At 53.9% G+C, this 24906-nt stretch overlaps 1 protein-coding gene and 1 long non-coding RNA gene across 2 annotated transcripts; both read right to left on the reverse strand.

Moving 5' to 3' along the window:
• Positions 1–1148: 1148 nt before the first annotated feature.
• Positions 1149–24215, reverse strand: GLTP (glycolipid transfer protein). Its single transcript, XM_006938684.4, has 5 exons — positions 24005–24215; positions 8141–8199; positions 6971–7104; positions 4159–4309; positions 1149–2320 (listed from the first exon to the last, which is right to left on the reverse strand). The coding sequence occupies exons 1-5, from the start codon at positions 24105–24107 to the stop codon at positions 2138–2140; spliced, it is 630 nt and encodes a 209-aa protein (XP_006938746.2). The 5' UTR covers positions 24108–24215; the 3' UTR covers positions 1149–2137.
• Positions 11471–13195, reverse strand: LOC109493257. Its single transcript, XR_002147383.3, has 2 exons — positions 12999–13195; positions 11471–12723 (listed from the first exon to the last, which is right to left on the reverse strand). It is a non-coding gene; the product is annotated as an uncharacterized LOC109493257 (long non-coding RNA).
• Positions 24216–24906: the final 691 nt, after the last annotated feature.

Here is a 24906-nt window from a genome sequence, read left to right on the forward strand (position 1 = left end):
GAAAGGCTGTTTTTTTATTTTTTTAACGCTTATTTTTGAGAGACAGAGTCAGAGCGTGAGCAGGGGAGGGGCAGGCTCCAGGCTCCGAGCTGTCAGCACAGAGCCCAACGTGGGGCTCAAACCCACGAACTGTGAGATCATCACCCGAGCCGAAGTTAGACACTTAATCGACTGAGGCCCCCAGGCGCCCCTAGAAAAGTTGTTCCTAAAATGAAGACGCAGAATTCCTTTTAGTTGTGGCAGAATTAAAAAGCCTAAAAAGCAGTTGGAGCTTGGAAAGCCCAGTACCATTCCTACCCCCAGCAACACTGGAAAATATAATGAAATCAGAGACAGTAGAAATCTCAGCTCGGGCGTCCATCCCTTGGTCGTGCGAGAGGCAGCCTTCCAAACTGGTTACCTGGCTGATTGAACAAGGACCCTTGAAGGTGCTCCATAATTTTCAGGGTCACGTTCATATCCCTTCATCACATGATTTCACACACACACAGCCTGCCCTGGGTGTCTCGCTCATGCCTTGGAGCATCCGTCCCCTGCCCGTCCTCCTCTGCCAGGCTCTTTCCCACCCCACCGCTTCCATGGAGGCTCAGGGCAAGGCATGACTCTCTAAGAGGCGCCCCAGGATGCGGCCCCTCATCTGTGGCCCCAGGCACCCTCTGGGCACGGACTACTCTGTATCATCCCTATTGATTTACTGGCCCATCCTGCCCACTAGACTACCAACTCTCTAGGAGCAGGAATGAAGTAAAACAAAGATCCTCTCTCCATTTAACCCAAGTATCAGAAAAAGCATCAGCCTACGAGCAAGCGAATAACTTCAGGTCACAGGTTGGGGAGGCAAGAGGGATTGGTAGGGACTGGGGCAAAATGGAGAATATATCTGTCCACTTGTCCTACCCAGCCAAGGGGGCAATTATTCCTCAGCTCCTGCCACGCAGTCTGATTTTTCTTCTAAAGAAGCTAGAAATCAAGATTTGTGTGTGAAATTTCTCCAGTTTCTCAATGTGGCAACCACTTCTATTTTTGTAAACCACGGAGGCCAGAAAGCAGGGTCCTGGCTGGTCCCCAGTTGTAACCTCTTATCCAGAAGCGGGGGGGGGGGGGGGGGGGGGGGGGAAGGGATCAAGAACTAAAACCAGCACACCAAGGCGATTCCAAAATAGAGATTTGTTTATTAAGGATCATTTAGTCTCTGCATAAAAATCACCAATTGTTCCTCAGTGGGTTTTTTAACACACATCAATTCTTTTGGGGCTGCTCTGTTCGCCCCAACACTTTAAAAAATACAGCTCTTTTTAGCGCCAAGAAGGACAGTTAAGGCAGCGAGGCATTTTTCTTGGGTCTCAGTAGATGGAGGGTTCATCCTCTCCCCCTTGAGAGAGTTCACACAGTAGGTAGTTTCTTAGGTTGGAAAAGCTGTCCCTGAAGAAAATAACTATGCAGAAAAATGCAAATATAGTCACATAGGGCCACTCATTTGTGCCTGATAGCTTTAAAATAACCCTCCCCGTGGCCATCAAAGGCTTGCTGGTTGGTTTCGGCTATAAAAAAACTGTCTGGCAAAAGACAGTAAGAAAGAGCAGTATCTTTAATGACTGTTGTGAGGTCGGGCTGTGCAAACCACATGAGAACACACGCCAGTTTGCTTTAAAAAAAAAAAAAAAAATCCCACAACAGGGGCTCTGTGTAATTTCAGATCAAACTCCTCATGGTCCTTAAAATACCCAAAACATCATTCAGCCAGATCCTAAGGACACATGCTTCTTTTTCAAGGGAGGGGTGTGACACACAGTTCCCCCAGAGTTATGCTCCGCGTGGGGGGAGAAAAAAAACAAAAACAAACCTTAGAACTTGATTAGAAACATTAATTGATCTTTCCCACACTGAAATGAAGGGATAAAGTCAGTCTGTGCTGTTGTGAAATTCAAAGGAGATTCGGAAGTAGGATCGTTATTTATTGCTCCGTGAGGATAAACCCCCAAAAATGACTTAAAAATTAAAACCTGGGCCGCCCGGCCCCTGCAGACCCCGGCCGGACTCTGGGCCGCTCCAGGGTGGGGGCACGCGGGCCGGTGCGGGCGGCCCACCAGCCTGATTCACAGTGATTCGGGTTAGCCGGTTGCTGGGGTGCGCGTGCCTACACCTTGTAGTTGAGCTCGGCGTTCATCTTGGTGTACATCTCGTAGATGACGTCGATGGTGGCCGTGTAGTTGACCAGGAAGAGACGGACCTTCTCCAGGCACTCTTCCTCTGTCACGTTCTGCCCCTTGGAGAGCGCTTTCAGGAAGTCAGACTTGTAGGGTGCCGCGTAGAGCGCTGCCTTGAGACGGGCGAGAGGGGAGGGGGCACAGAGTTAGGGGACCAGCAGGGGCCGCCAGGCGGGGCACAGTGGGGTTCTGGGAGGGGGTGTCCCCGAGGTCCCTGCTACTCATGGTGTCGGAAGGGAAAGGAAGAGGGAGATGTGTGTTCCCTTCTACCCCCGTGAGGGACAGCAGGAAGGACACCAGCTTCGGGGACAGACAGACCTGGGTTCAAATTCCAGCTTGTGCCGCCGACTAGCTGTGAGCCTTGAGCAAGTTACTTAGCCTCTCTGAGCCTCAGTTTCCTCATCTGTAAAATCGGGATGATAATGGCACCCACGGGCATCAGGTTGCTCTCGTAAGGATCAAGGAGGTTGTGCAAAGTACTCAGCATGGCACCAGGCACACAGTAGGTGCTCAGCATGGACGAGCCGCTTCCCTCTGGGTCCCCTGCTCTGGAGAAGGTGGACTGCTTCTTCAGAGACCGCACTTTCGGACCAGGGGAGAGGGCTGCTGACATGGACGGGGGCCTCTTTTCTCCTTCGCGGGGGGGGGGGGGGGGCGACATGTCCCTAAATTTCAAGGCTCCCCTGACACTTGAAAAGTACAGAGAACAGGTAACGTGCAGAATTGCAGAGCCAGAAAGAAAAGGTTGCAGCTGAGTCAGAAGCTTAGGCTAGGAGTTAGACAGGCTGGGGTGGGTATAAATAATAAAATCATCCATACGAACAGCAGCAGTAAAGCTTTGATTTACTGAGTGTAAACCAGGCACCAAGCACTTTGTACATATTAACTCCTTTAATCTTTACTACAACCCTTGGAGGTGAGGCCTAGTTTACGCCCATTTGAAAGATGACGATGCCGAGGCTCAGGGAGGTGGAATCCCAGACCGCATCTTACTGTGTGACCTTGAGCGAGATAATTAACCAACCTCTCTGAGCACCAGATTCCTCATCTGTGAAATGGGGGTGAGGATGTGCATTCGTGAAGAGTAGAATGTGTGGGCAGCCCGCCCTGGGCCAGGCACACAGGATATGCTGTTATCACTCAGGTGTGGGTTGCAAGGACTTTGCAGGGGGCAACACAGCGTGGGGGAGGGGGAGCAGGGCTTCATGGCACCCACCTGGGCCCTGCCCCCAGCCCCACCAGGGGGGACAGCCAGAGGTGGCCCAGCTCTTCCTGCCTGTACCCAGACTGGCTCCTGTCCCAGCCTGTGCCTTGTGGGAAAGAGACCACCCTGTTGGACCCCGGTTCTCAGGGGACAGGGGATGGGCTGCAGGGGAGTGTGGCCAGGACAGGCTGGGTCAGACGAGGGGCCAAGAGACGAGAGTTAGCCAGAGACAGCATGGGGGGCACCCCAAGGACCTCCTGACATCTTCCCGATGGGCCTCTCAGCTAGCGATCCTGGGGGCCCCCAGGCAACCAGGCTGGTGCTGAAGCCCCACTTCCAGAAACCCTGGCCAATGTCACCCCAACGTAAGCCACCAAGAGCCCTGTGGACCCGTGTCTCTTTAGCAGATGCCCTGGTGGGTACAGGAGCCCTTCTTCCCCTCCCTTCCCGGGGTGAGGATCCTGGCAGAATCCAAGGGGCCAAACAGGCCTGCCCGCCAGCGACCCTCAGTCTTCAAGAGTCTCCGCCAGGGTTGCTCCCACAGCCCCCCGGTCAGGCGTCACGGGACACTCAACGGAAACAGCACGGAGCAGCTCTAGGAACACCCACCGCCGCCACAGATGGGGCTGGGCGAGCGCACGTGACAGGGCCCCTGCGTGAGTCAGCCTCACCCCGAATAGGCCCAGCTGGGCCCAACCAGGTCCCCCAGGGCGCGGCTAAGCCGTGGCAGGAGGGGGGCCGGCTCACCTGGAAGATCTTCTGCACGATCCAGCCGTGGTACTTCTTGAGGGCCATCTCGTAGGCCTTGGTGGCGTTGACGCGGATGAGGTTGGGGTGATTCTCGTCCCGCTCCCCGTCGCAGATGCTCTGGAGGAAGACCTGGATGAAGCGGAGGCCTCTGCGGCCCGGGAGAGAGACGGCGCTTCAGGACCGGGCGCGCTCGGACCCGCCACGCCACCGGCACACCCCTGCACAGACCCTGACGCACTTGGACCCGAGCGCCCGCTCTGAGCCGCGGGTACGCACACACACGCACGCGCACACACGCTCCCGGTGATGGTCACTCCTCAGGTGGTAGCTTCGGCCCCGCTTACGTGTAACGTGACCAGCCGGCTCAGCGCAGCGGCTCCCGAGCACCTTGTCCAGAGGAGACCTGCCGCTGGCCGCTGGCCGCGCTCCCCACCGGGCTGCGAGGTCTACGAGGCCGGGTCTGGGCCTGCCTTGCCCACTTCTGTGTCCACGCGGCAGCCCCCGGCAGGCGTCAGCTCGCGGACCACGGACTGTGGACACACTGACCAGCCCACCTTGTGCCTGGACGCCCCGCCTCCACCACCGCCCCGAGCCACTGTCTACACCCTCCCATGGCCGCTTGAGCCCCTCCTCCAGGTCCTTGAATGCACGGCATCTCATCTCCGGCTCCCTCGGCCCCAGGAGGCTAGGCTCGGCACAACCTGCCCGTTTCACAGAGGAGAACATCGAGGCACCCCCGAAAGGCTCAGGCAAAGGCCAGGATGCGAACCCCACTGTCTGACCCTGGAGCCCGACTCCTTCCTTCCCCATCCTTCCCTCTCCCCCCAGAGTCCCTGGATGAGCTGCTCTGTTCCTTCCCTGCAGAGAGGTGGGGATCAGGCTGGCGGGGGATGAGGGGAGGCTTTTAGGGGCAGGAGCACTGGGACTAAAGGGTCTCTTTGTCACCTGTGAGGTAAAGGGAAGTCCTCCATACCTGAATCAGAGCCCTTAACCATCAGGGATCAGCCTGGGCTGTGGGACTGAGCCCAGGGGACAATCCCAGCCCCGTCCTGCTCCGCCACCTCTGCTGAGCCCCTGCCTCCCCACAGCCCTAATGACTGCCCTCTACCCAGCAGCCGGGATGGGGTACCATCTGACCCTGTGGCTGAACACCTTCATGGCCCTCGGTGGCTCCCCAGCATCCTGATCAGGCTGGGACTCACCTCTGTCCAATCCCGCCTGGTCCCTCCCTGCTCCTGCCTCACATCCAGAACCTGTGAGACCAGACCCTCCCAGACCAGCAGGCACCGGGCCTCTCCTGCCCTCCCACCTCTCCAAGGCCTCGTCCTCCTGGGACCCTCCTGCTCAGTCCCAGAGACTCTGCCTGGCACCTCTCCTCCAGGAAGTCCTCCCTGACCTCTCTCTGCTCCAGGCACTGCTACCCTGCTGTCAGGATGCACCCACCAGCCAGATACCCTACTCAGGCTGTGGATTCTGAAGAGGGACCCCACTTGTTCGATGCGGCATCCCACAGGCCCAGCACACAGCAAGTGCTTATTACATGGTCAGCCAGTTGGCGTCTCCCTTCACCCGCCCTCCCAGTCACCCGGCTCTGCCCATGTCTGATCGGGACACGAACAATCTAACTGAGCTGAACATCACCATCTGCCTTGCTCCTCCTAAGAAACCGGCAGAACTTGCCGATGGATGAACCAGGGAGCAGGCCTCACCCAGGCCTGTGAGTCTCTCACCGAGAGACAAAAGTGGGTGGAGGTGGTCCCTAAAACATGCTGTGAGGGCGTTAACTGCAGCCCACCCACCCCCCTGACGTCCTCGGCTGCGCCCTCCAGGCGGCAGACTCTCTCTGTTCCATTTCACCGAAGAAGTATATGGTGGGGAGAGGCGGCCGGCTGGGGCTGGGGAGAGACACAGGGGAGGAGCACCCTTCCTGACTCCAGGCCCAAGAGAGGGCAACACTAGGAACATCCGTGGGGCGGAGTATGTGCCTGGCTTCATGGCAGCTGCCAGTGGTGTCTACACAGCTAAAGGAGAATTCTGTGGCTGGTAGAGAGCTGTGTGAGCTCAGCCAGCCAGCTGCCCGGGCTCTCTGAGCCTCGGTGGTCTTATCTGTGAGATGAGAACAACTGGATGTGGGGTCAAGTATCTGCTGGAAGGATGATATATATATATATATATATATATATATATATATATATATATATATATGAGCGTTCTCAAGTTTGGGGTAAGACTGTCTGGGTTCAAATCCCCTATCAGGGTACCCTGCCTCCAGCCCATGGGACAATTCTGTGCAAATCAGAGAGAGTGCCTTCTCCTCAAGACGCTGTATTTCTGTCAAGAAGCTCTCATAAAGTCAAACCTGGCACGTGCATGATGCAACCAGCCCTAGATAGGACACCTTTGTGCAGTGTACAACCTGCACAACTATGCTTGGCCATTGGGGTCCAGCTCTGACCCTGTGACCTGGGCACATTATTTGGCCTCCAGAGCCCCAGTGGCCTCCCCCTGTGAGATGGGAATGATCACCACACCTAACTCACAGCACATGAAATACGATCAGGCGTAAAAAACGATTAGAACGACGTCTAGAGTAGGCACTCACTTGCTATGCCTCTGATGGGACTGGAACAAGGGAGCATCACCAGCAGGGGGGCCTTGGCCCTTTGGGCACTTTTTCTCAGCATTTCACACACGTGAAAGGAACGGGGGTGGCCTCGGAGGGCAACGGTAGGGTTGGACACTCCTAGTCTGCAGAGCAGGGCCCCCGGGGCTGCACGGCCACACACGCCCTGCCCCCCAAGCCCATCACCTTTTCAGCCACATCAGTGCCAGTGTGGCTCCCACTTTGGGCCACTCTGCTCCGTACATTTCCTTCTCCACCTCCAGGATGTTCTGCAGGGTCCGGAATTTGGCCGGGTTGCTGTCGTACACGGCTTTGATTTTCTGAAACAGAGCACACGGGGTTCTCCCTTGGAAAGGCCGTCCCCACGGACGGACGGCCCCCACGCCTGGTCGGGGAGCACCCCTCTCCTTCCCACCCGCGCCAGCACCAGCAGCAGGGGGCTTGTGCCAGTAACTACATGACAGCAACTACCATGACTGTTCACGTTTACCGAGCACCTTCCGTGAGCCGGGAGGGTTGGCAAAGCCCTTTATGGGCGCTGCTCTACTGGATCCTCCCAGTGATCCTGATGTTGCTGTCATGATCCCCGTTTGCAGTGGGGAAAGCGAGGCTCAGACAGGGGAAGGGATAGCTGGCAGCGGGATCCGCCATAGACCGGTTCCAGGGTCCATGCTCTCCAACCACGATCGATGGCGCCTCAGACCCTGAGCATCGGAAGTGGACGGTCGCTTTGGGATTCAAAGATGCCCGGGAACAAGGCTCCTGAATCGGAGCCAGGCACTTTGGATCTGAATCCCACCTCCGCTCCCTCCTTGCTGTGTGACCTTAGGTGAGCCCTTCCACCCCGCTGAGCCCCGGCTTCCTCGTCTGTAAAATGGGGATAATGACAGACCAGCCTCAAAGGGCCGCTGGGCTGACAAAATGAGACAATCCAGCGTGGCCAAGCTGCAGGCCAGGCCGTACGTGGATCCTCACGGGGAGAAGGGCAGTGGCTGGGTGACGGCAGTCCAGAGGATGACCCAGGAATGGGGAGGGGGGAAGGGCCGAGCCAATGCACCCGTGGACTTTGGAGTTTACTTCTTATTTGGTCGGGGTGGATACAAGAACCAGGAGGTTCCTTCCCAGGTCAACCCTTCAGACGGTCATCCCCGGCAGGCTGTGACTGCGGGGTATATGATTTCAAAGGAGCACCAAGAGCCCTGGGCCAGATGACCTGGGGGCCAAGCCTGTTTTCCACGTCTCCTTCCTGTTCCTCAACCCGGGGAGCCTGCGGCCAGGAGCAGGGCACTGGTGACTAATGCAGGTTCACAGTCCCAGTGGAGGTTCCAGGCTGTGGCTGCTGGGCCAAGTACATACCGTGATGTTGCCACTTATGTCTGCCTTGATGGGAGTAAACACTGGGGACCCGAGGCAATCTGGGGACAAAACCAGAAGAGAGATTCAGATTCCCAACAAGGAGGAGATTCAGGAACTCCATAGGCCACAGACGCTTGGGAACCGGAAGGCAGTTCACTGGGTGTGTTTAGGGACGAGCGGAGCTGTTTATAGGTGGTAAGAAGGCTTGTTGGGGAGTTAATTTGGAGCGGTGGGCTCCAGCTGAGACCAGTTTCTTGTTGCAGGACTTGTCAGAGCCTTTAAAATCCAACTGGAATATCTAGGGGGCAAATCCTTTTATCCACAGCGCCCTTTGTTCTTGGACAGCACTGCCCAGAACTTTCTGCAGTGATGGAAATGTTCTATATCTGCATTAATATAGACCCCATGTGGCTGCCGAGCACTTGAACTGTGGTGTGACTGAGGAACTGAATTTGTAATTTGACTTGACTTTCATTCATTGAAATGTAAATAGCACACGTGGCCGGTGGCTACCATATTGATCAGCACAGCTGTATACAGTGCCTTGCAGAAATAACAAGGCGGATCACTGCTAATAGACCAGCTGGCCAGGAGGCAGTCTGAGGAATCTTATGAGGTAGAAGGGCCAGATTTATTAAAAATGACCTTCTCGGGCGCCTGGGTGGCTCAGTCGGTTAAGGGTCCGACTTCGGCTCAGGTCATGATCTCGCGTTTCATGGGTTTGAGCCCCGCATCGGGTTCTGTGCTGACAGCTCAGAGCCGGGAGCCTGCTCCCGAATCTGTGTCTCCCTCTCTCTCTGCCCCTCCCCTGCTCACGCTCTGTCTCTCTCTCTCTCTGTCTCAAAAATAAATAATAAACATTAAAAAAAAATTTTTTTTAATGACCTTCTCATTCACCAGCCTGTAAGAAAGAAACTGGCGACGCAGAGGCTCCACGGTTCGGAGACCCAGCCTCAGAGCCCGAGAGAACACGTCAGCAATGGGGTCCCAGTCACTTAACACAGCGTGAGGGACGCGGGCTCAACCTCCACCCTGCTCTGCAGGCACTGGCCTCAGCCTTCCCATCTAGCCAGTGGGGCAGCAGGACCGATCGGAGATGCCGCGGGCAGGACTTGAAAGGACCCACCTCCAAGGCACACGTTTTGTTTAGGTCTGGAATCGGAATGTTCTTAATTGGAGGGGGTTTTCCCTTCTTGGTGTTACTGGTGACACCGTTTTTTGTCTTTGTTTTTGAAGTTTATTTATTTTGAGAGCGAGAGAGCGAGCGAGAGGGAGAGCACGGGTGGGGGAGGGGCAGCGAGAGAAGAAGAGAGAGAGAGAATCCCAAGCAGGCTGCACTATGCCAGCACAGAGCCAGACTCCGGGTTCAAACTCACGAACCATGAGACCGTGACCTGAGCAGAAACCAAGAGTTGGACGCTTAACCAACTGAGCCACCCAGGCGCCCCGCCAGTGACACCTTTGAGTCGATGAAAGGCAGACCTCGAAATGGGCGGGGCCTGGGACTCTGAGCAGCCTGCCCCCCTCCTTTCCCTCCTTTGTGACCCTCTGGCACTGTTGTGAGGACCTGAGACACCCCACAGGTCAGAGCCCCTTGCTGAGGACTTGGCATGGAGGAAACACGCAGGGAATGGCTGGTTCCCTCGTGAGCAGGTTCAGCGCGACCCTCACCCTCAGAGCCTGAAGCCAGCTGTGCTCCCCCAACGCATTCTTCCCCCCCTCGTTGCTGTGTCCAGAGACCACAGGGCCCCGGGGACACAGACGCCCGAGCAGGCCACCGTGGGTACCCACGGGAGGGACATGCCAGACTCTCCTCGCCCGGCAGGTCAGGCAGGGGCCTCCGTGTGCACGCCACCTTGGCCACACGGGAGCAGAGGCTTGGGGGAGGGGCAGCTGCAGACTGAATTCCACCCAAGGTGACCCGGCACACCTGGCCAGCCATCTGGAACAGTCCAAGCACAGCTGTTAAAAGAGGTGCATTGGGGAAACGGCTTTAGACACTATAAATGAAATACCCCAGAAGCCAGCGGAAAGAAAGTGGGGAAGGCATCCAGACAGATGGGGTTTGTTTGAATCCTGCCCCGGCCACACCCCAGTTGAGCAAGTCTCCTCGCCTGGGCGCCTCGGTTTCCTCTCGTGTCAAATGGGGCAGTAATAGTACTTAATTCATAGGACTGTCACAGGAATTAAAAAACCACGTACTGGACGCATTTAGCAGAGTGCCTGGTGCACGAACACTGAATAAGATGGATTTTGACCATGTTCACGACTTCAAGCTCCCTGGTCCTGCAAACACGTCAGCCAGCTCTGCTCAGAAGCCACGGGCCCTGAGGAATCTCTGCCCAACGGGAACACGCTTGGCCTGTACCCACATCCCTCTATCCTCTGCCTTCCTTCTTGAGGCCCCTCGTCAGGCCCAGGGCAGGCTTCAGGCACAGAATCCTCGGGCTGACTGGCCAGCCTCCTGTCATCCACTGGGCTTCTCTCCCGTGCCTGTGGGGCCAGACCTCCTTCCACGGGGCCGTGCAGGTGCGGCTCCCGGGTGCTGGGCTGGGGGTCCAGACGGCCTGCCCCACTTAATCCTGAGCACTCGGGCCTCCCAAACTACCCCATCCCAATCTTTCATCTTGCCTGACGCACCACTGACTTCATCCAGCAGGGACGGTCGTGGAATTTGCTAACCCTGGAGCACGTTACTACCGGCTGCCGCAAAGGACGAGGCGTTCTGGACTTAAATAGTAATGCAAGCAAGCCAGTCGCAGTGACTGTTCCCTCTTGACTGTGCAGCCAGGGGTCACCAATGCTGACCCTCACAGGGGCCAGGCGGGTCCCCTGGATGTGCTGCATGGGGACTGACTGCTCCTCAGCTCTGGCTGATGGCTTCATGTCCTCATCCTCCAAAAATGCATAATGTCCAAAGATACAGGGTGAACTGATGGATGGATAGACAGGTGCAGTAAAATATTAATGGCAGAATGCAGGTGGTGGGTGTGCAAATATTCACTGTAAAATTCTTTCAATTTTACCTTATGTTTGAAAATTGTCGGGGCACCTGGGTGGCTCAGTGTGTTAAGCGTCCGACTTTGGATCAGGTCGTAATCTCATGGTTCCGTGGGTTTGAGCCCCACATCAGGCTGAGTGCTGACAGCGCAGAGCCTGGAGCCTGCTTTGGATTGTGTCTCCCTCTCTCTCTGCCCCTCTCCTGCCTGCACTCTCTGTCTGTCTCTCTCTCTCTCTCAAAAAATAAATAAACATTTAAAAATTAGGAAAAAACTTGTAGCATTTAACATGCTGGAGGAAAAGTCAGGGCTTGTGTTTTTTGTGGGGGGGTTTTTGCTCATAAAGTCGTATTTTTTCCTTTTACTTTTTTTCCGAGTCCGTTTCACGGTGCTTGTGGTTCCACGTGTCATTCTATTTACCACCCATCTCCCCCTTGGACTTGAGCTCTGAGAGGGCAGGGACCTGGTCACCTGGGTCCCCCCTCCCCCCCGCCCTGTGCCCCCTGTGCCCAGCATGCGTGGCACGAATGAGTGGCCCGACGGTGGAAACTTCCCTCCAGTCCCACTTTCTATCCACCCACTGGTGGTGCCGATTGACCCGACGCATGGTTCTAGAGGCACCCATACCACCAAGATGGCGGAGAATATGGGGAGGGGATGGGGCCCCAGTTTCTCTGATAAAGGAGAACGTAGGAAGACCGGCCCTGGGGGCCGCGCGACGTGGGGAGGCATCATACGTGCCAACTGAGCGCTCGGTCCGCGTGTGATCGCTTTCCCCGCTACGGGCCGAGTCGAGGAGAACCTTCCATGGGAGAACGCACAGACCCGGGCTCCGGAACCAGTCATTGCCAACCACGCATGGGCGGTTTACCGGCCTGTCCCAGTGACACAGGTCATTGAGCATGCATTTCAGAGACGCAGAAAAATGTTATCTGGCCTCCTCGGCTCTGAAAAGAGCTCTTGTGCAGTTTCTGAGCAGTCCTGCCCCGGTGGCAGGGAGAAAGGCTTTTTGTTTCGCGTTCTCCTGACAGTGCGCTATGCGGGTCACGAGGCCGCTGTGGTCAGCAGGAGCCGGGCCCTGGGAGCAGTGGCTATTGTGTGCCGTGGCCACCACGCAGGGACACAGCTTCTGCTTCACCGGGGAGGGCAGGGATGCAGGGCCTAAGTGTACTTCTGGAGCGGGGAGCGGAGGACGAGCTGAGAGGGACGGCGGGGGGGTGGGCGGACCCCAGGAGAGAGGGGGTGGGGAGGCTGACCCGAGAGTCCACTTCCAGCAGGAGAGGCATCTCTGTGCACACACAGACGCGCACGTCGGGGTCAGTTTCGGAGCACCTGGGAGCAGGGAGGAGGCGGTGTGGTGCTCTGAGGTCTGCTTGGTCTGGGTTCAGGTCCCAGGTCTGTGACTTTGGACAAGTGACTTAACCGTGCCGGGCTCAGGTCCCTCACTGTCCGCAGCCCACCGGTGCCGTGTGCAGGTGCAGTTGAGGCTGAAACCTGCTTCAACATGACCTGCTGAAAGTTCCGGGCTTGTCTGTCTTTGGTGCCGTCCAAGGCCGCCAGGCCCAGAAAAGCCAAGGGACTTGCCTAGGGTCACAAAGAGGAAGCCAGGCACTCAGACGTAATTACAGAACCAGGGCTGGTTCCACTTCCCCCTCACCTTTCTTTCTAGAATGTTCCCAGCCAGGTGAACTCACCAAAAAGGAGAGTACTCTGACAGGAAGACCAGAAGGTGATTTTAATCGCCAAGCACATGGTGGCCTTTTGAACAGTTTAAACTCAGCCTGGCCCCTGCTCTGGGCAGACGGTGACACTACCCAGCCTTACCTTTCCTACAGAATGTAGCCGTGCCCCAAAATTACCTTTCTTGTTTTACCAGTTTTGCAGATATACCTCCAAGTTGGTTTTTATTGTTGTCAGCAAACAGACTCTTTAAAATGCCATCCAGAAGCCCTCTGCCAAAAGGGAGGGAGGGGGTTTGGATGGTTTCCTAGTTCCTCATCTTACCTGCAGGGAGAAAGGAAGTTGTGAAAGTTGTGAGAGTTTCTTTCTCTGTGAAAGAAAGAAAGAAAGAAAGAAAGAAAGAAAGAAAGAAAGAAAGAAAGAAAGAAAGAAAGAAGAGAAAGAGAGAAAGAAAGAAAGAAAGAAAGAAAGAAAGAAAGAAAGAAAGAAGAGAAAGGGAAAGAGAGAAAGAAAGAAAGAAAGAAAGAAAGAAAGAAAGAAAGAAGAGAAAGGGAAAGAGAGAAAGAAAGAAAGAAAGAAAGAAAGAAAGAAAGAAAGAAGAGAAAGGGAAAGAGAGAAAGAAAGAAAGAAAGAAGAAAGAAAGAAAGAAAGAAGAGAAAGGGAAAGAGAGAAAGAAAGAAAGAAAGAAAGAGAAAGGGGAAAGGAGAGAGAAAGGGAAAGAAAGGAGAGAGAGAGAGAAAGAAAGAAAGAAAAGAAAGGGAAAGAGAGAGAGAAATAAAAGGAGAGAGAGAGAAAGAAAGAAAGGAAGAAAGAAAAAGAAAGGGGAAAGGAAAGAGGGAAAGAAAGGAGAGAGAGAGAGAGAAAGAAAGAAAGGAGAGACAGAGAGAAAGAGAGGGAAAGAAAAAAAGAAAGGAGAGAGAAAGAAAGAGGGAGAGAAAGAGAAAGAAAGAGAGAGAGAGAGAAAGAAAGAAAGAAAGAAAGAAAGAAAGAAAGAAAGAAAGAAAGAGGAAAGGAAAGAATAAGCTAGAACTCCAACGTCTTGCTCCATAGGACCACTCCTAATGGGCACAGATTCTAAATACAGATAAGCCTTGGTTATCTGGAATATGTGGCAAATGGCCACTTCTGTTTGGTGTGGAAGGTTTTTCTAAGCATGCTAACTCAATCCAGAAGGCATAAGGAAAATACCACAAAGCTCATTACAAAACCCAGAAACCTCTTACATGGGGCATGAGGAGATATCCCATCACCAATCACAGGCAAACAACAAACTGATGGTCGGAGGGCTGGTCTGTGAAACAAACCATAGACTAAAGATAATTATCCTTAATATGTAAAGAGGTCTGATAAATCAATAAGAAACAGCCAAACCTGATAGAAAAATGGCATAACATAGAACAACAACAAAATGTCTTACCTTGACAATAAAAAGAAGATAAAATTAAAATGGCGAAATATTTTTTAGCTGTCTCATGTAACGAATGCCCCAACCTTCTCTAGTTCAACCACTCTGGATGAAGCGCATCAAAATGTAACACAAATGTCCCTGCTTTCGTATACCAAGCCACGCACGGTTTTCCAAATAGGGCCATCGTCGATGATAGGAATTACGATAAAGGTGTGAGCCAGTAACCTCACAGGCCCCCTGAACCCTTCACTAAATGGCTCTACATGGCATTTTCAGGTTTTCAGGACCATGTTGCCTAATCGAAAAGAAATTGTTCTTGACGGGCAAGGAGCACCACTCCCTCCTGCTTTCTCTGTAGCGCTTTCATTCTGCTAGATACTTGGGAAACAAATAACGAAGGGGGTCAGCATCAAGGTCAAGCATTTTGTGCATGACCTCTGTGACGATTCTGGCTGGACAACCTCCTACCTGGGATTCACCATGGTTCAGATGAAGGAGGTTGCCCAGAGAGCAGAATGTCCCACAAGCCATCGGTCACCATATGTCACCCAGAATCAGACTCGTTCCTGCTTTTTCCGGCTTCAACGTGGTTGGAAAGCAACAGTTGTTATGAACGCTCTGAGCACGACCACAGCACATATGCAAGCTTCCCCACGACACCTGCCAGACACTGGGCAACGGGGCGACTGAACTGCCCTGCCTGGACCCCCTTTCATTCCATCTCAGGAATAATTTTGGCAGAGGAATAAAAAGCACTCCTCTTCTTAGACACAAGGCTTTGCTTTCAGCCTGTGTGACTCAGGATGGAAACCTCGACCCCAACCAATACTTACTTCAAAAAGGAAGAACAGGATGCCTGTGTCGTTGATGCTAGGAGCCTAGTTTAGGAAGGTTCTATTTCATTTTTTTTTAATGTTTTTATTTATTTTTGAGATAGGGAGAGACAGAGCATGAACGGGGGAGGGGCAGAGAGAGAGGGAGACACAGAATCTGAAACAGGCTCCAAGCTGTCAGCACAGAGCCCAACGCGGGGCTCGAACTCCCGGACCGCGAGATCGTGACCTGAGCCGAAGTCGGACGCTTAACCGACTGCGCCACCCAGGCGCCCCATGAAGGTTCTATTTCAAATTCAATTTTTTTTTTTTTTCAGTAGCTGGATAATTAGGTTCCGTTGTTAAAGATACGGGGCAGATTAACTTTACAGGTCCTGGGTTTTCAAGGACCATAATGGGAGGGACTCAAATTACAGCTGATGGAAGTGAATCATTTATTAATCCACAGGCATGGGGTGTGTGTGTGACGGCTCAGTCTATACTAAGGCCTGCTTTGAGAATGCCCACCTTCGTAAAACTAAGACTTCTCGAGATAAGGCATTTTATTGTTCTGTGAATTGTCGTTTTTAAAATTTTTACTGTCTAAAGAGGAAAGGATGTTGACAAAACAATCCTGTGGCACCCGGGTGGCCCAGAGGGTTAAGCGCCCGACTCTTTGATTTCAGCTCAGGTCACGATCTCGTGGGTCGTGGACTTGAGCCCCGTGTCGGGCTCTCTGCTGTCAGCGCAGAGCCCGCTTTGGTTCTTCCGTCGCTCTCTCTCTCTCTCTCTCTCTCTCTCTCTCTGCCCCGCCCCACTGTCTCAAAAATAAATATTTAAAAACAAAAGAAAACCAATCCAAAACACTGGTTATAAATTAAAAATCACCCCTATGGCATGCCAACTCCCTTTGTCCACAGTTGTCCCCTTCAACAAAAGCCACCCCTGAAGTGGGGATGTGGCTGGGAAACTCATTTTTCTCTACTTGCTGTGTGGCCTGGGAGAAATCAGTTAACCTCTCTGAGCCGCGGCTTCCTCATTTGTAAAATGAGGCCGACACGGACCCCACCTCAGGACCTCACCTCATCAGGTCGCTGGGAGGCTTAAATGAGGTGTTGTTTAAAGGGCTTTGCACGGTCTCTAGCACCTAGTAAATGCTCAGGAAAAAAGAAAGTATTCTTTATGCTTATTATTATTATTTATAACATCATTTTCATCTTTCTCAACAGACAAAGCTTTTCTTCAGAGAGGAAATCCAGAGAAGGCTCCCAATGACTGAGAAATCACAGAAGATAGAGAGTAAGGGAGGGAGGAGAGAAAGTGGAGCCTACTGATGGATATGGATACAATTAGCAGGAAACCTCCTGTCATAAAATAAGGACTTCGAATGTACTCCAGACCATTAAAAAAAAAAACGGGCTCTCAGACGAGAGTGGAGTGAGGGAACTTGGGGGAACGGCACGGCAGAAAATGAATCACTTCCGAGCACAGGAAAGTGTGAGCTGGCTGGTTTTTATAGGACCCTGGAGAGGGCGGATCAGCTGTAATGACTTAAAAGCTCAGATACAGTTAACACGCTAACCAAAAAGAAAAAAAAAAAAAAAAGCTCCCGATACAAGTAACACTGTAAGAAAGCAACAAAAGGAGTGAACATCCACCCAGGCGGTTTTTAAACTGAAACAATGAAACCTAAGACCAGAGCCCCTCCCGGGTGGCTCACTGAAACCAGCGCTGCTTGGCCAGATGGGGATTTCCTAGCATTCCCCTCCCCCACTCCCAAACAGCGGGGAAGGGCCAGAAACGGGGCTACTTCTGCCTGGAGTAAGACCTCCCGGGTCTTTGAGTGCTGCCCTCCCTTATCACAGGGCTAGCCCACTTCTCAGCCCCGTGGACCACTTCCCAGCTGTGCCGACCTGGTCAACTCCCTTCCCCACTCGGAACCTCGGTTTCTTCTTCTGTAAAATGCTTGCTACTCCTTCCGAATTCGTAAGGTCATTAGAAGGCTTAGAAATGAGACAGAGGCTCGTTCAAAGCTCGGCACGTGGGCACCACTCAAGACAGGAGTCACGCTAGCTGTGATCGGGGTCGTGCGTTATATTTTACAAAGCCCTCTGTCACTCGCTCTTCCCATTCCCTTTCAGGTCGACACCTCTGGACAACTCTGCTCTGCTGGGTGCACTGCTGGGCCCCGGGAGGGCCCGACCTCTGCCCCTGAGGGATTCGCAGTGGGGCACTGTTCCTCCAAGCAGCCCTGTGCTGGAGGTGAGGCAGGCCTGGATGAGCTAGCAAGAGACAGAGTGGACACTTTCCCTCCCACTTCTCCATTTGAGTCCCTCCGGGAGCAGAAGCCAGACTTCAGTCCTTGACCTCAGGGCCAGACTTTTCTGAACATGGGGACGAGGAGGATCTACTCGCAGTCACTGGAGGACAAAGCAGGCGGGTACCGGTGGTCTGCGCTCCGCGCTGGTCTCTGGATGTTATAAATGAGGGTGCTGGAGCGGTCTCAGACCAGCAGCTGGCCCCAAGCCCTGGCCGTCGGTCACCAGACCCACAGATGGAGAGACAGCTTCTTTCTGGAAATCTTTGTTTCTTTCCCAGGGGCTGTGTGGCAGTGTCTGAAGGCCTGAGGCCACCCGTCCTATCTGGGCAAAGATGGAGCGATTCTGGGCGCTGAGCACCCAAATCATTTGGGAAGGTCACCTCCATCCTTCTTGGGAGGCCAAGCCCAGTCGGGGCTCAAGGCCTAGAGAGGGGACGAACTTAGGCGTGGACACGGCCTTGGCACCGTGGAACCAGGACTCAAGCTCGCGTGGGCTTGGCCTGCCGCCAGGGCCCGTGTTTCTTCCCATTCATCTACCTATGATTTTCAGAGCAAGGCCTTCAGCAGACAACGGACCCAAGTTCAAAGTGACTTCTCCCGGTTGAGCCTCAAAAGCAGCCAACTCACAGCTGTTACAGACACAACCGGCTAACACAGGGGAGTCAGCGGCGCCTCTTTAATCAGGGGTCACGCAGATCTTCCCTGGGCCAGGTGAGATCATGAGCGTGACACATCAGGAGGACATCGGGCACACAGTGGGTGCTCCTCAAGTCTAGTGGACCCCCACCCACTACCTGCAAAGGCACTACCAGCCACTAAGGGTCTCCTGGCAGTTTCAAAATGGCAAAACCCTATTGCAGAAAGTGTGTTTTCGGCCTCTTCCTCCCACAGGGACACAGTTTCCTCTAAAAGCGTCCCTCACAGGCACACAGTCTATGTCCGGTGCCTGCAGAATCCAGCCTTCAACAGACACTCAAGCAAAATGGTAACTAACCTGCTATAGTAAGACGGTTTAATCCAGTTTCTTGCTCATCTTTCTTGCGATATTAGCTTTAAAACACCGCAGAGATCTGATAGGTGGTCCCGAGTCCCAGAAGGTACTTGTTGCCCTGGGGCAGATAACTTCCCTCAAAGAAGGGGAACTTCTTACTCCCAGGCCAAGGGGTGTTAAGTGGGGCTGGTTCCCAGGCGGTTAACGCCATGTTCCAATTACAGGAGAAGCTGACCTGTTTGGGATGACTGGGTGACTTCTATATCCCAGTCATTCAAATTTGCATTCAAATGAGCAAGGGTTGTGGGCCCAGCTTGGAGGGCCAATTACGAGGCAAACACCCGGGAGGAAAGCTGCATGTCTGGTTTGCGGTTCCGGCATCTTGAACCAGTCACTGTGCCCCCTGGACTCTTTAGTGGCCATGCAGGCGGCTCCACGCGGGGCAGAAGGGGGTTTCTCCTCTGCCGGACAGGAAGCCAGGACAGCAAGCAGGCACATGGCCAAGACCGCTGCATAAGGAATCCTGAGGCCTGAGGCCCGAGTTCTGGTTTGACCTGAGCTGTGGCTGGGTTCCACTCGTTACCCCCTGGCTGTGTGACCCTGGGCATGTCACCTAACCTCTCGGGCCTCAGTTTCTCTGGCTGTATAACAAGAAGATAATTCTGTCCTTCTGGGCTGCCACTGTCCCCCCCCCCCCCACAAATAGAGCGAGCACTGAACCAAAGGGATGGGAAATCACTCTTTCTGGGGTTTCCCCTACGACTATTTAATGAGCACCAGATACCTGTAAGGCCTGATTCTCTGAACATCCATTTAATTACATAAGAGATCTGAAGGAAGAAAAATCATCCCCAGAAAGTGGATGTCAAGAACTGAGAGACAGAGATCACTCCCTTCCGCTTCTGCATCTTTAGTTTCTCCCTAAACAGTGAGAACAGACAGGCGTGACTTCATGCACCACGTCCGACTGACCTGGAACAGCGTGTTGAGAAAAACACCGAGGCTGTGTCTAGACTAGAAGGGAGAGAGCGGTATCATGACTGATTAATAATGTCATGTCTGCCATGGGTACGGTTTATGAGTTATATATTTTTTAAAATTTATTCATTTATTACTATTTAAAAAAACTTTTAATGTTTATATTTATTTTTGAGAGAGCGAGCGGGGGCAGGGGAGGGGCAGAGACAGAGGGAGACACAGATTCTGAAACAGGCTCCAGGCTCTGAGCTGGCAGCACAGAGCCCGACGTGGGGCTCAAACTCACGAACCCTGAGATCATGACCTGACCTGAAGTTGGCTGCCTAACTGACTGAGCCACCCAGGCACTCCATGAGTTATGTATTTTAATTCAGAAAGAGAGAGAAAAGCAAAATTTCTTCTAGAAAGAACCCAGAAAAAACAAAACAAAACAAAACAAAACAAAACATGGGAATGGAACCAAGAGCATTCACTCAGCAAATATCACCAGCTCACCTGGGGCCAGGTGCTGAAATAGCTCAAAGTCACAGAATGTGATAGGTTCTGTGGTAGTCTAAGGGAGTCAGGAAAGACTTTCCGGATGAGGTGACTTTCCCGTAGGGATAAGCGGAGCCCAGCCAGGCCAAAGGAAGGTGGTAGGCTGGAGAGGAGGAGGGGTGTGCCAGGCAGAGGCAAGTGATGGCACGGCACCACTTGTGGGGCTGCAAGCCATCCAGAGAGGCTACAACACAGATTTCAAGGTGGGGTAATAGGGAGCCACCGAGGCTTCTAGGCAGGGAGTGACCAGATGAAATGACATCCCTGTCTCTCCCTCCCCCTCTCCCACTGCCTCCACCCTCTAATTGTTAGTACTGTAGAACATTGCTGCATAATTGACCTAAAAGATGAGAGAGCAAGCCTCACAGAAGTCAGTTGCAAGCTGATCACTCAGACATGAGATCCAATTACTGGGTCAAGGTGGAGAAAGAAGCCAGACAAGGGGCTGGACTCTAAGTGGACATAGTAAAGCCTGTACCACGCCAGAGGTTCAGGCCAGAGATAAGGACGAAGGGCTAGCCCAAGATGTGGACGCTCTAAGCCACACCAGACCCGCAGCCCAAGGAATCAGCATTCACCCGGGCCGACCAACTCTGTCACAAACCACACCCGACAAAAGTGAAAGAAATGTGATTGCTCTAAAAGCTTTCGCATCCTTCAACCCAGCAATTTCACTTCTAAAAATTACAAATAATATAAGAAGTACACGAAGAAACATATACGAGGATGTTCACTGCAGCGTTGTTTACGAGAGTTGTTTACGAGAGCAGACCACGAGAGAAGCGATGTGCATGGCCCACAGCAGGGCACTGGTTAATTAAAGGATGACCACATTCAAACAAAGGAATTCTAAGCAGCTGTGACAAATGGTGACAGGCATGGGAAGATGGTCATGCTATACAGTGGGCGGAAAAAAGCAACTTATGCATTTTCCCTTAAGACGGACAAAAATGAGTCCAATAGGAAAGTATTTCGGAATGTCAACAGAGATGCTGTCAAAATAAAAACAAGCAAACCAAAAAACCCGACCTCAAAAGGTTCTGAGAGGATTAGAGTACTAGTACATCGTAAGTGCTCAACAGATGACAGAGAGATTTTTATTTATCATTTCTTCTTGCAAAGTTTTTCCTTTGATACACAGATCTTCCTTACAGCATTCAATACTTTTTAAAAACACAGCTTTCTGGGGCGCCCGGGTGGCTCAGTCGGCCGAGCTCCCGACTTCGGCTCAGAGATCATGATCTCGCAGTTCATGAGTTCGAGCCCCACATCGGGCTCGCTGCTGTCGGAGAGGAGCCTGCTTGGGATCCTCTGTCCCCCTCCCTCTGCCCCTCCCCCACCTGCGCTCTCTCAAAAATAAATAAACATTTAAAGCAAAACAAAACAGCTTTCAGCCCTTTGCCCTATTTATATGAAGAACAGTGGTTCTCAAACCAGATTTTGTCTCCTCGCACAAGTCGTTGTCCCAACTTGGGGAGAGGGAGGTGCTACTGGCATCGAGTAGGTAGAGGCCAGGGATGCCACTAAATGCACAGGACAGCGCCCACCACAAAGCATGATCCTGCCTCAACCGTCAGCCGTGCCATGGTGGAGAGACCCTGATTTAGAGGGAAGCGTGGCTGCAACCTATTTCAGACTTCTTGCATCCACTAAGCCAGACCTGCCCCATTCAAGAAGACACACGCAAGCCACCCGGATCATCCAGGTGACCACACGCCCCCAAGATGAGACAGAGCCCCTGTGTTAGAGCCCACGGTGGATCTCAACGGACCCCTGAGTCCCAGAGAAAAGCCACTGGGGGGAGCATCCTCCTAAACCTGAAATCCTCAGGAGAAACTCTTCTCCCAGACAAGCACAATGGTTCAAAATGGATTATCACATTTTTTTTTAAGAGGGCTAAGAATTATTCTGTGTGGGCCAACCCACGGAGGCGTCTGTATAAGTGGGGCCTCTGTCAACAGATGTGCTGCCCCACGGCACATGGCTCACAGCAAAGACAAGGGTCCTTTGAGATCAGAGGAAGGGAGGAGGGGATGCTCTTCAGCCCTGGCATCCTGGCCCTGCTGGCTCCAGGGGCCACCGTCCCCTCTCCTCTAAAAGCAGCCAGATGATCGCAGCCGGTGAGGGTGCCCCCAACTGCAGAACTGTAGTACGGGCACCTTTGCCGAAGATAAAGAGATTAACTTGGGGTTTCTCACCTCGACGAGGCAAACATTTGGGGCTGGATCAATTCTTTGTGGTGAAGTTGTCCTCTGCATCGTAGGGTATTTTGCGGCATATCCCTGGCCTCTACCCACTGAATGCCAGCAGCACCTCCCTGCACGCCACCCCCCCCAGCCCCGCCCAACACACACACACACACACACACACACACACACACACACACACGCACGCACAAGCTGTGACAAACAAAAATGGCTCTAGACATTGCCAGCTGTCCCCTGAGGGGCAAAACCGCCCTCAGTGGAGAACCATTAGCTTAAACAGATTCTGAATCCTTGTCCAGGGCAAGCTGGCTGAGTCCTGCCAATGTTCACAGAACAAGAAGTGGTGGGGGGTGGGGGGAGGCATGCAAATAAAAAGTTCCTCAGTGCCAAAGCCAGTGAGTTCCCGAGCCCCTGCCTGGACAGTCAGTGTTATTTCAACACTGAGATAACCGATAAGAACATTTCAGACACTCCATGAGGATGGACTAAGCACCTACTATGTGCCAGGCACTGCTCTGGGTACTGAGGGTGCAGCTGCGGACATAAAAGGCCAAGACCCTGCTCTCGGGTTGCTAACCCAGGTCTGAGGATCATACGAACCAGGTGACCGCACTCACTCAAACCCTGATTAATCATCTACTATGTGAAGGAACCAAAACTGGACCAAGGAACTGATGCGATAACCGCTCCCCCCGCAGCTAAGATCCACTTGGCATTTAAGGCCTCACAGCTTTACACACATTTACCCCCTCGCGGCTAGCCTGAGAAATCAGCAAACCCATTTCACAGATGGGGACCACCCACTTAGGGGTAACGGGAGTGGCTGTCCGTGTGCCAGATCTCTTCCGCCCCAGGTCGGTGTTAAGGTTCTGTCGGTTTGTGGGTTACCGCGGAACTCCGTCCTGGGGACGGGTATCTTCCTGCAAGGCCACCGAGTGGATGAGCAGGGCAAGGCGCAGGGCAAGCCCACACGGAAGGGTCAGGTTGCACCTTTAGCCAGGGCCCGAAAGGCAAAGGGCAGCGGCCGGTGGTATTGTCTTCTATTTCCCATTTTCCATCCAGGGCCTGGGCCGGGCTCAGGGAGGTGAGGAAGGACGCTCTGAAACTGGCTTAGCGACTGCCTTCCTCATGCTCCCACAGCCTTCCTGGACCTGCCACATGAGGCAGGGGTCTTCTTCCAGAGCCCATGCCAAGCACTCTGTGTCTGACGTCACCCCACAAAGCAGCTTCCCCTGACCTGACCCCTGTTCTAAATGGAGGAAACACTTTAGGTGGTTCCCCCTAGAGAGGGGTGCCAGAGTTTCGCGAACCCCTCTTCAAAACCTCCCTCCTCATCCTTCCTCCCTTGGAGCAGCGGTGGGGTGTCTTTGATCTGGAATGGGGGAATTCTGAGGAAAGAAGGGTTCACACCTGCGAGGGGGAGGCTGGAGAATGTAAGGAAAAGAGAGGGCTTATGGAATGGGAGGGTTATGTTAAGGGGAGGGAGTTGAAAGCCATTCTGAAAAGCAAGAAGGGAATGATAGGGTGAGGGATACAGGATTTGGGGTTGAAGGGGCGGGATGCTTTCGGGGAGATGGGAGGATGGGAAGTGTCAGGGGTGTCTGGGGGAGAGGGATGATTGGGGGAGCCCAAGGAAGTGGAGAACTGGCGCGACGGGAGGGGGGTGGGCATCTTAAGGAAACGGTGGAGTGTGAGGTGGTGGGGATGAAGGAGTGGAGTGTCTGGAGGAGACGAAGGATCTGGGGGTGTCCGGGAGAGGGAGAACCTGGGGTGCCTGTAAGGAAAGGGGGTCTTGGGTGCCTGGGGAAATAGGATCTGGAGTGTCCGGGAGAGGGACGGCTGGAGGATGCTCGGGAGAAGGGGGGTTCGGGTGCATCTGGGAGCGCTCCGGAGAAGAGCTGCGGGCTGGCTCCCCCATTCACCCCTGCTCACCGAAGAAGGGCGGCAGGTGGGACACCGCCTCGAGGAAGGGCCCCGTCTCGATCTGCTTGTCCGCGGGCAGCGGCTTCAGCAGGTGCTCGGCCAGCAGCGCCATTTCGGGGTCGAGGCCGGCGGTGATGCCCCAGCCGGCGCCGCGGGCGTCCACGCCGCCCCCCGGGCCGCCGCCGTCAGCGCTGGGGCCGTCACTGCCGCCCGCCGCAGACTCAGGGGACGCCAGCGTCGCCACTTCCGCCCTCGCCGCGCCCGCGTAGCCGAGCGCTCAGCGCCGCCCGCAGGCCAAGCGCCTAAGCGCCCAGACGCACCGCCCCGCCCCCACCCGCCCGCGCCAATCCGCGCCCGCCGTCGCGCCCGCCCGTCCAATCCGCGCCCGTCGCCGCCCGCCTCCCCGCCGCCATTGGTCAGGGGGCGGGGCCGGCCAGTCCGGCCTGAAAGCGCGCGGACTCGCCAGTCTAGGTCCGCCCAGGTGAGCCGCTCCCAGGTGAACCTTCTGCGGGCGTTCCCTGCGGCCCCGGCGGCGTGTTCCCCCTCCGCCCCCAACCCGGGCGGACCGGCTCGGGCCGGGTCCTCGCCTGATGGGGGCGTAGAGCTGCCCAGGTCACAACTCCACTCACCTACCAGCCCAACTTTACAGCCCAACACAGCCAGCGCCCCCGAGGACACCTGTTTCCCCAAGAACAGAGCCTGTCTGTCCTCCAACAGCCCCAAGCAACCTGTTGGACGCTGTTCGGGTCGCAGTTCTCTTTAGCTGCAACCAATGGGGACGTTTGACTGTTCTTCAATGATCTTTCACCTGTTGGACACTGCTCAAGTCACAAGTTTAACTCGGCCATGCCTAGCTAAGACTCCTGTTTCCTGAAATCTGGGGTCCTGTCTGACCTGAACGGTCTGATGTT

This window comes from Felis catus, chromosome D3 (genome assembly GCF_018350175.1).
Source record: "Felis catus isolate Fca126 chromosome D3, F.catus_Fca126_mat1.0, whole genome shotgun sequence".
In the NCBI taxonomy this organism is placed as follows: Eukaryota; Metazoa; Chordata; class Mammalia; order Carnivora; family Felidae; genus Felis; species Felis catus.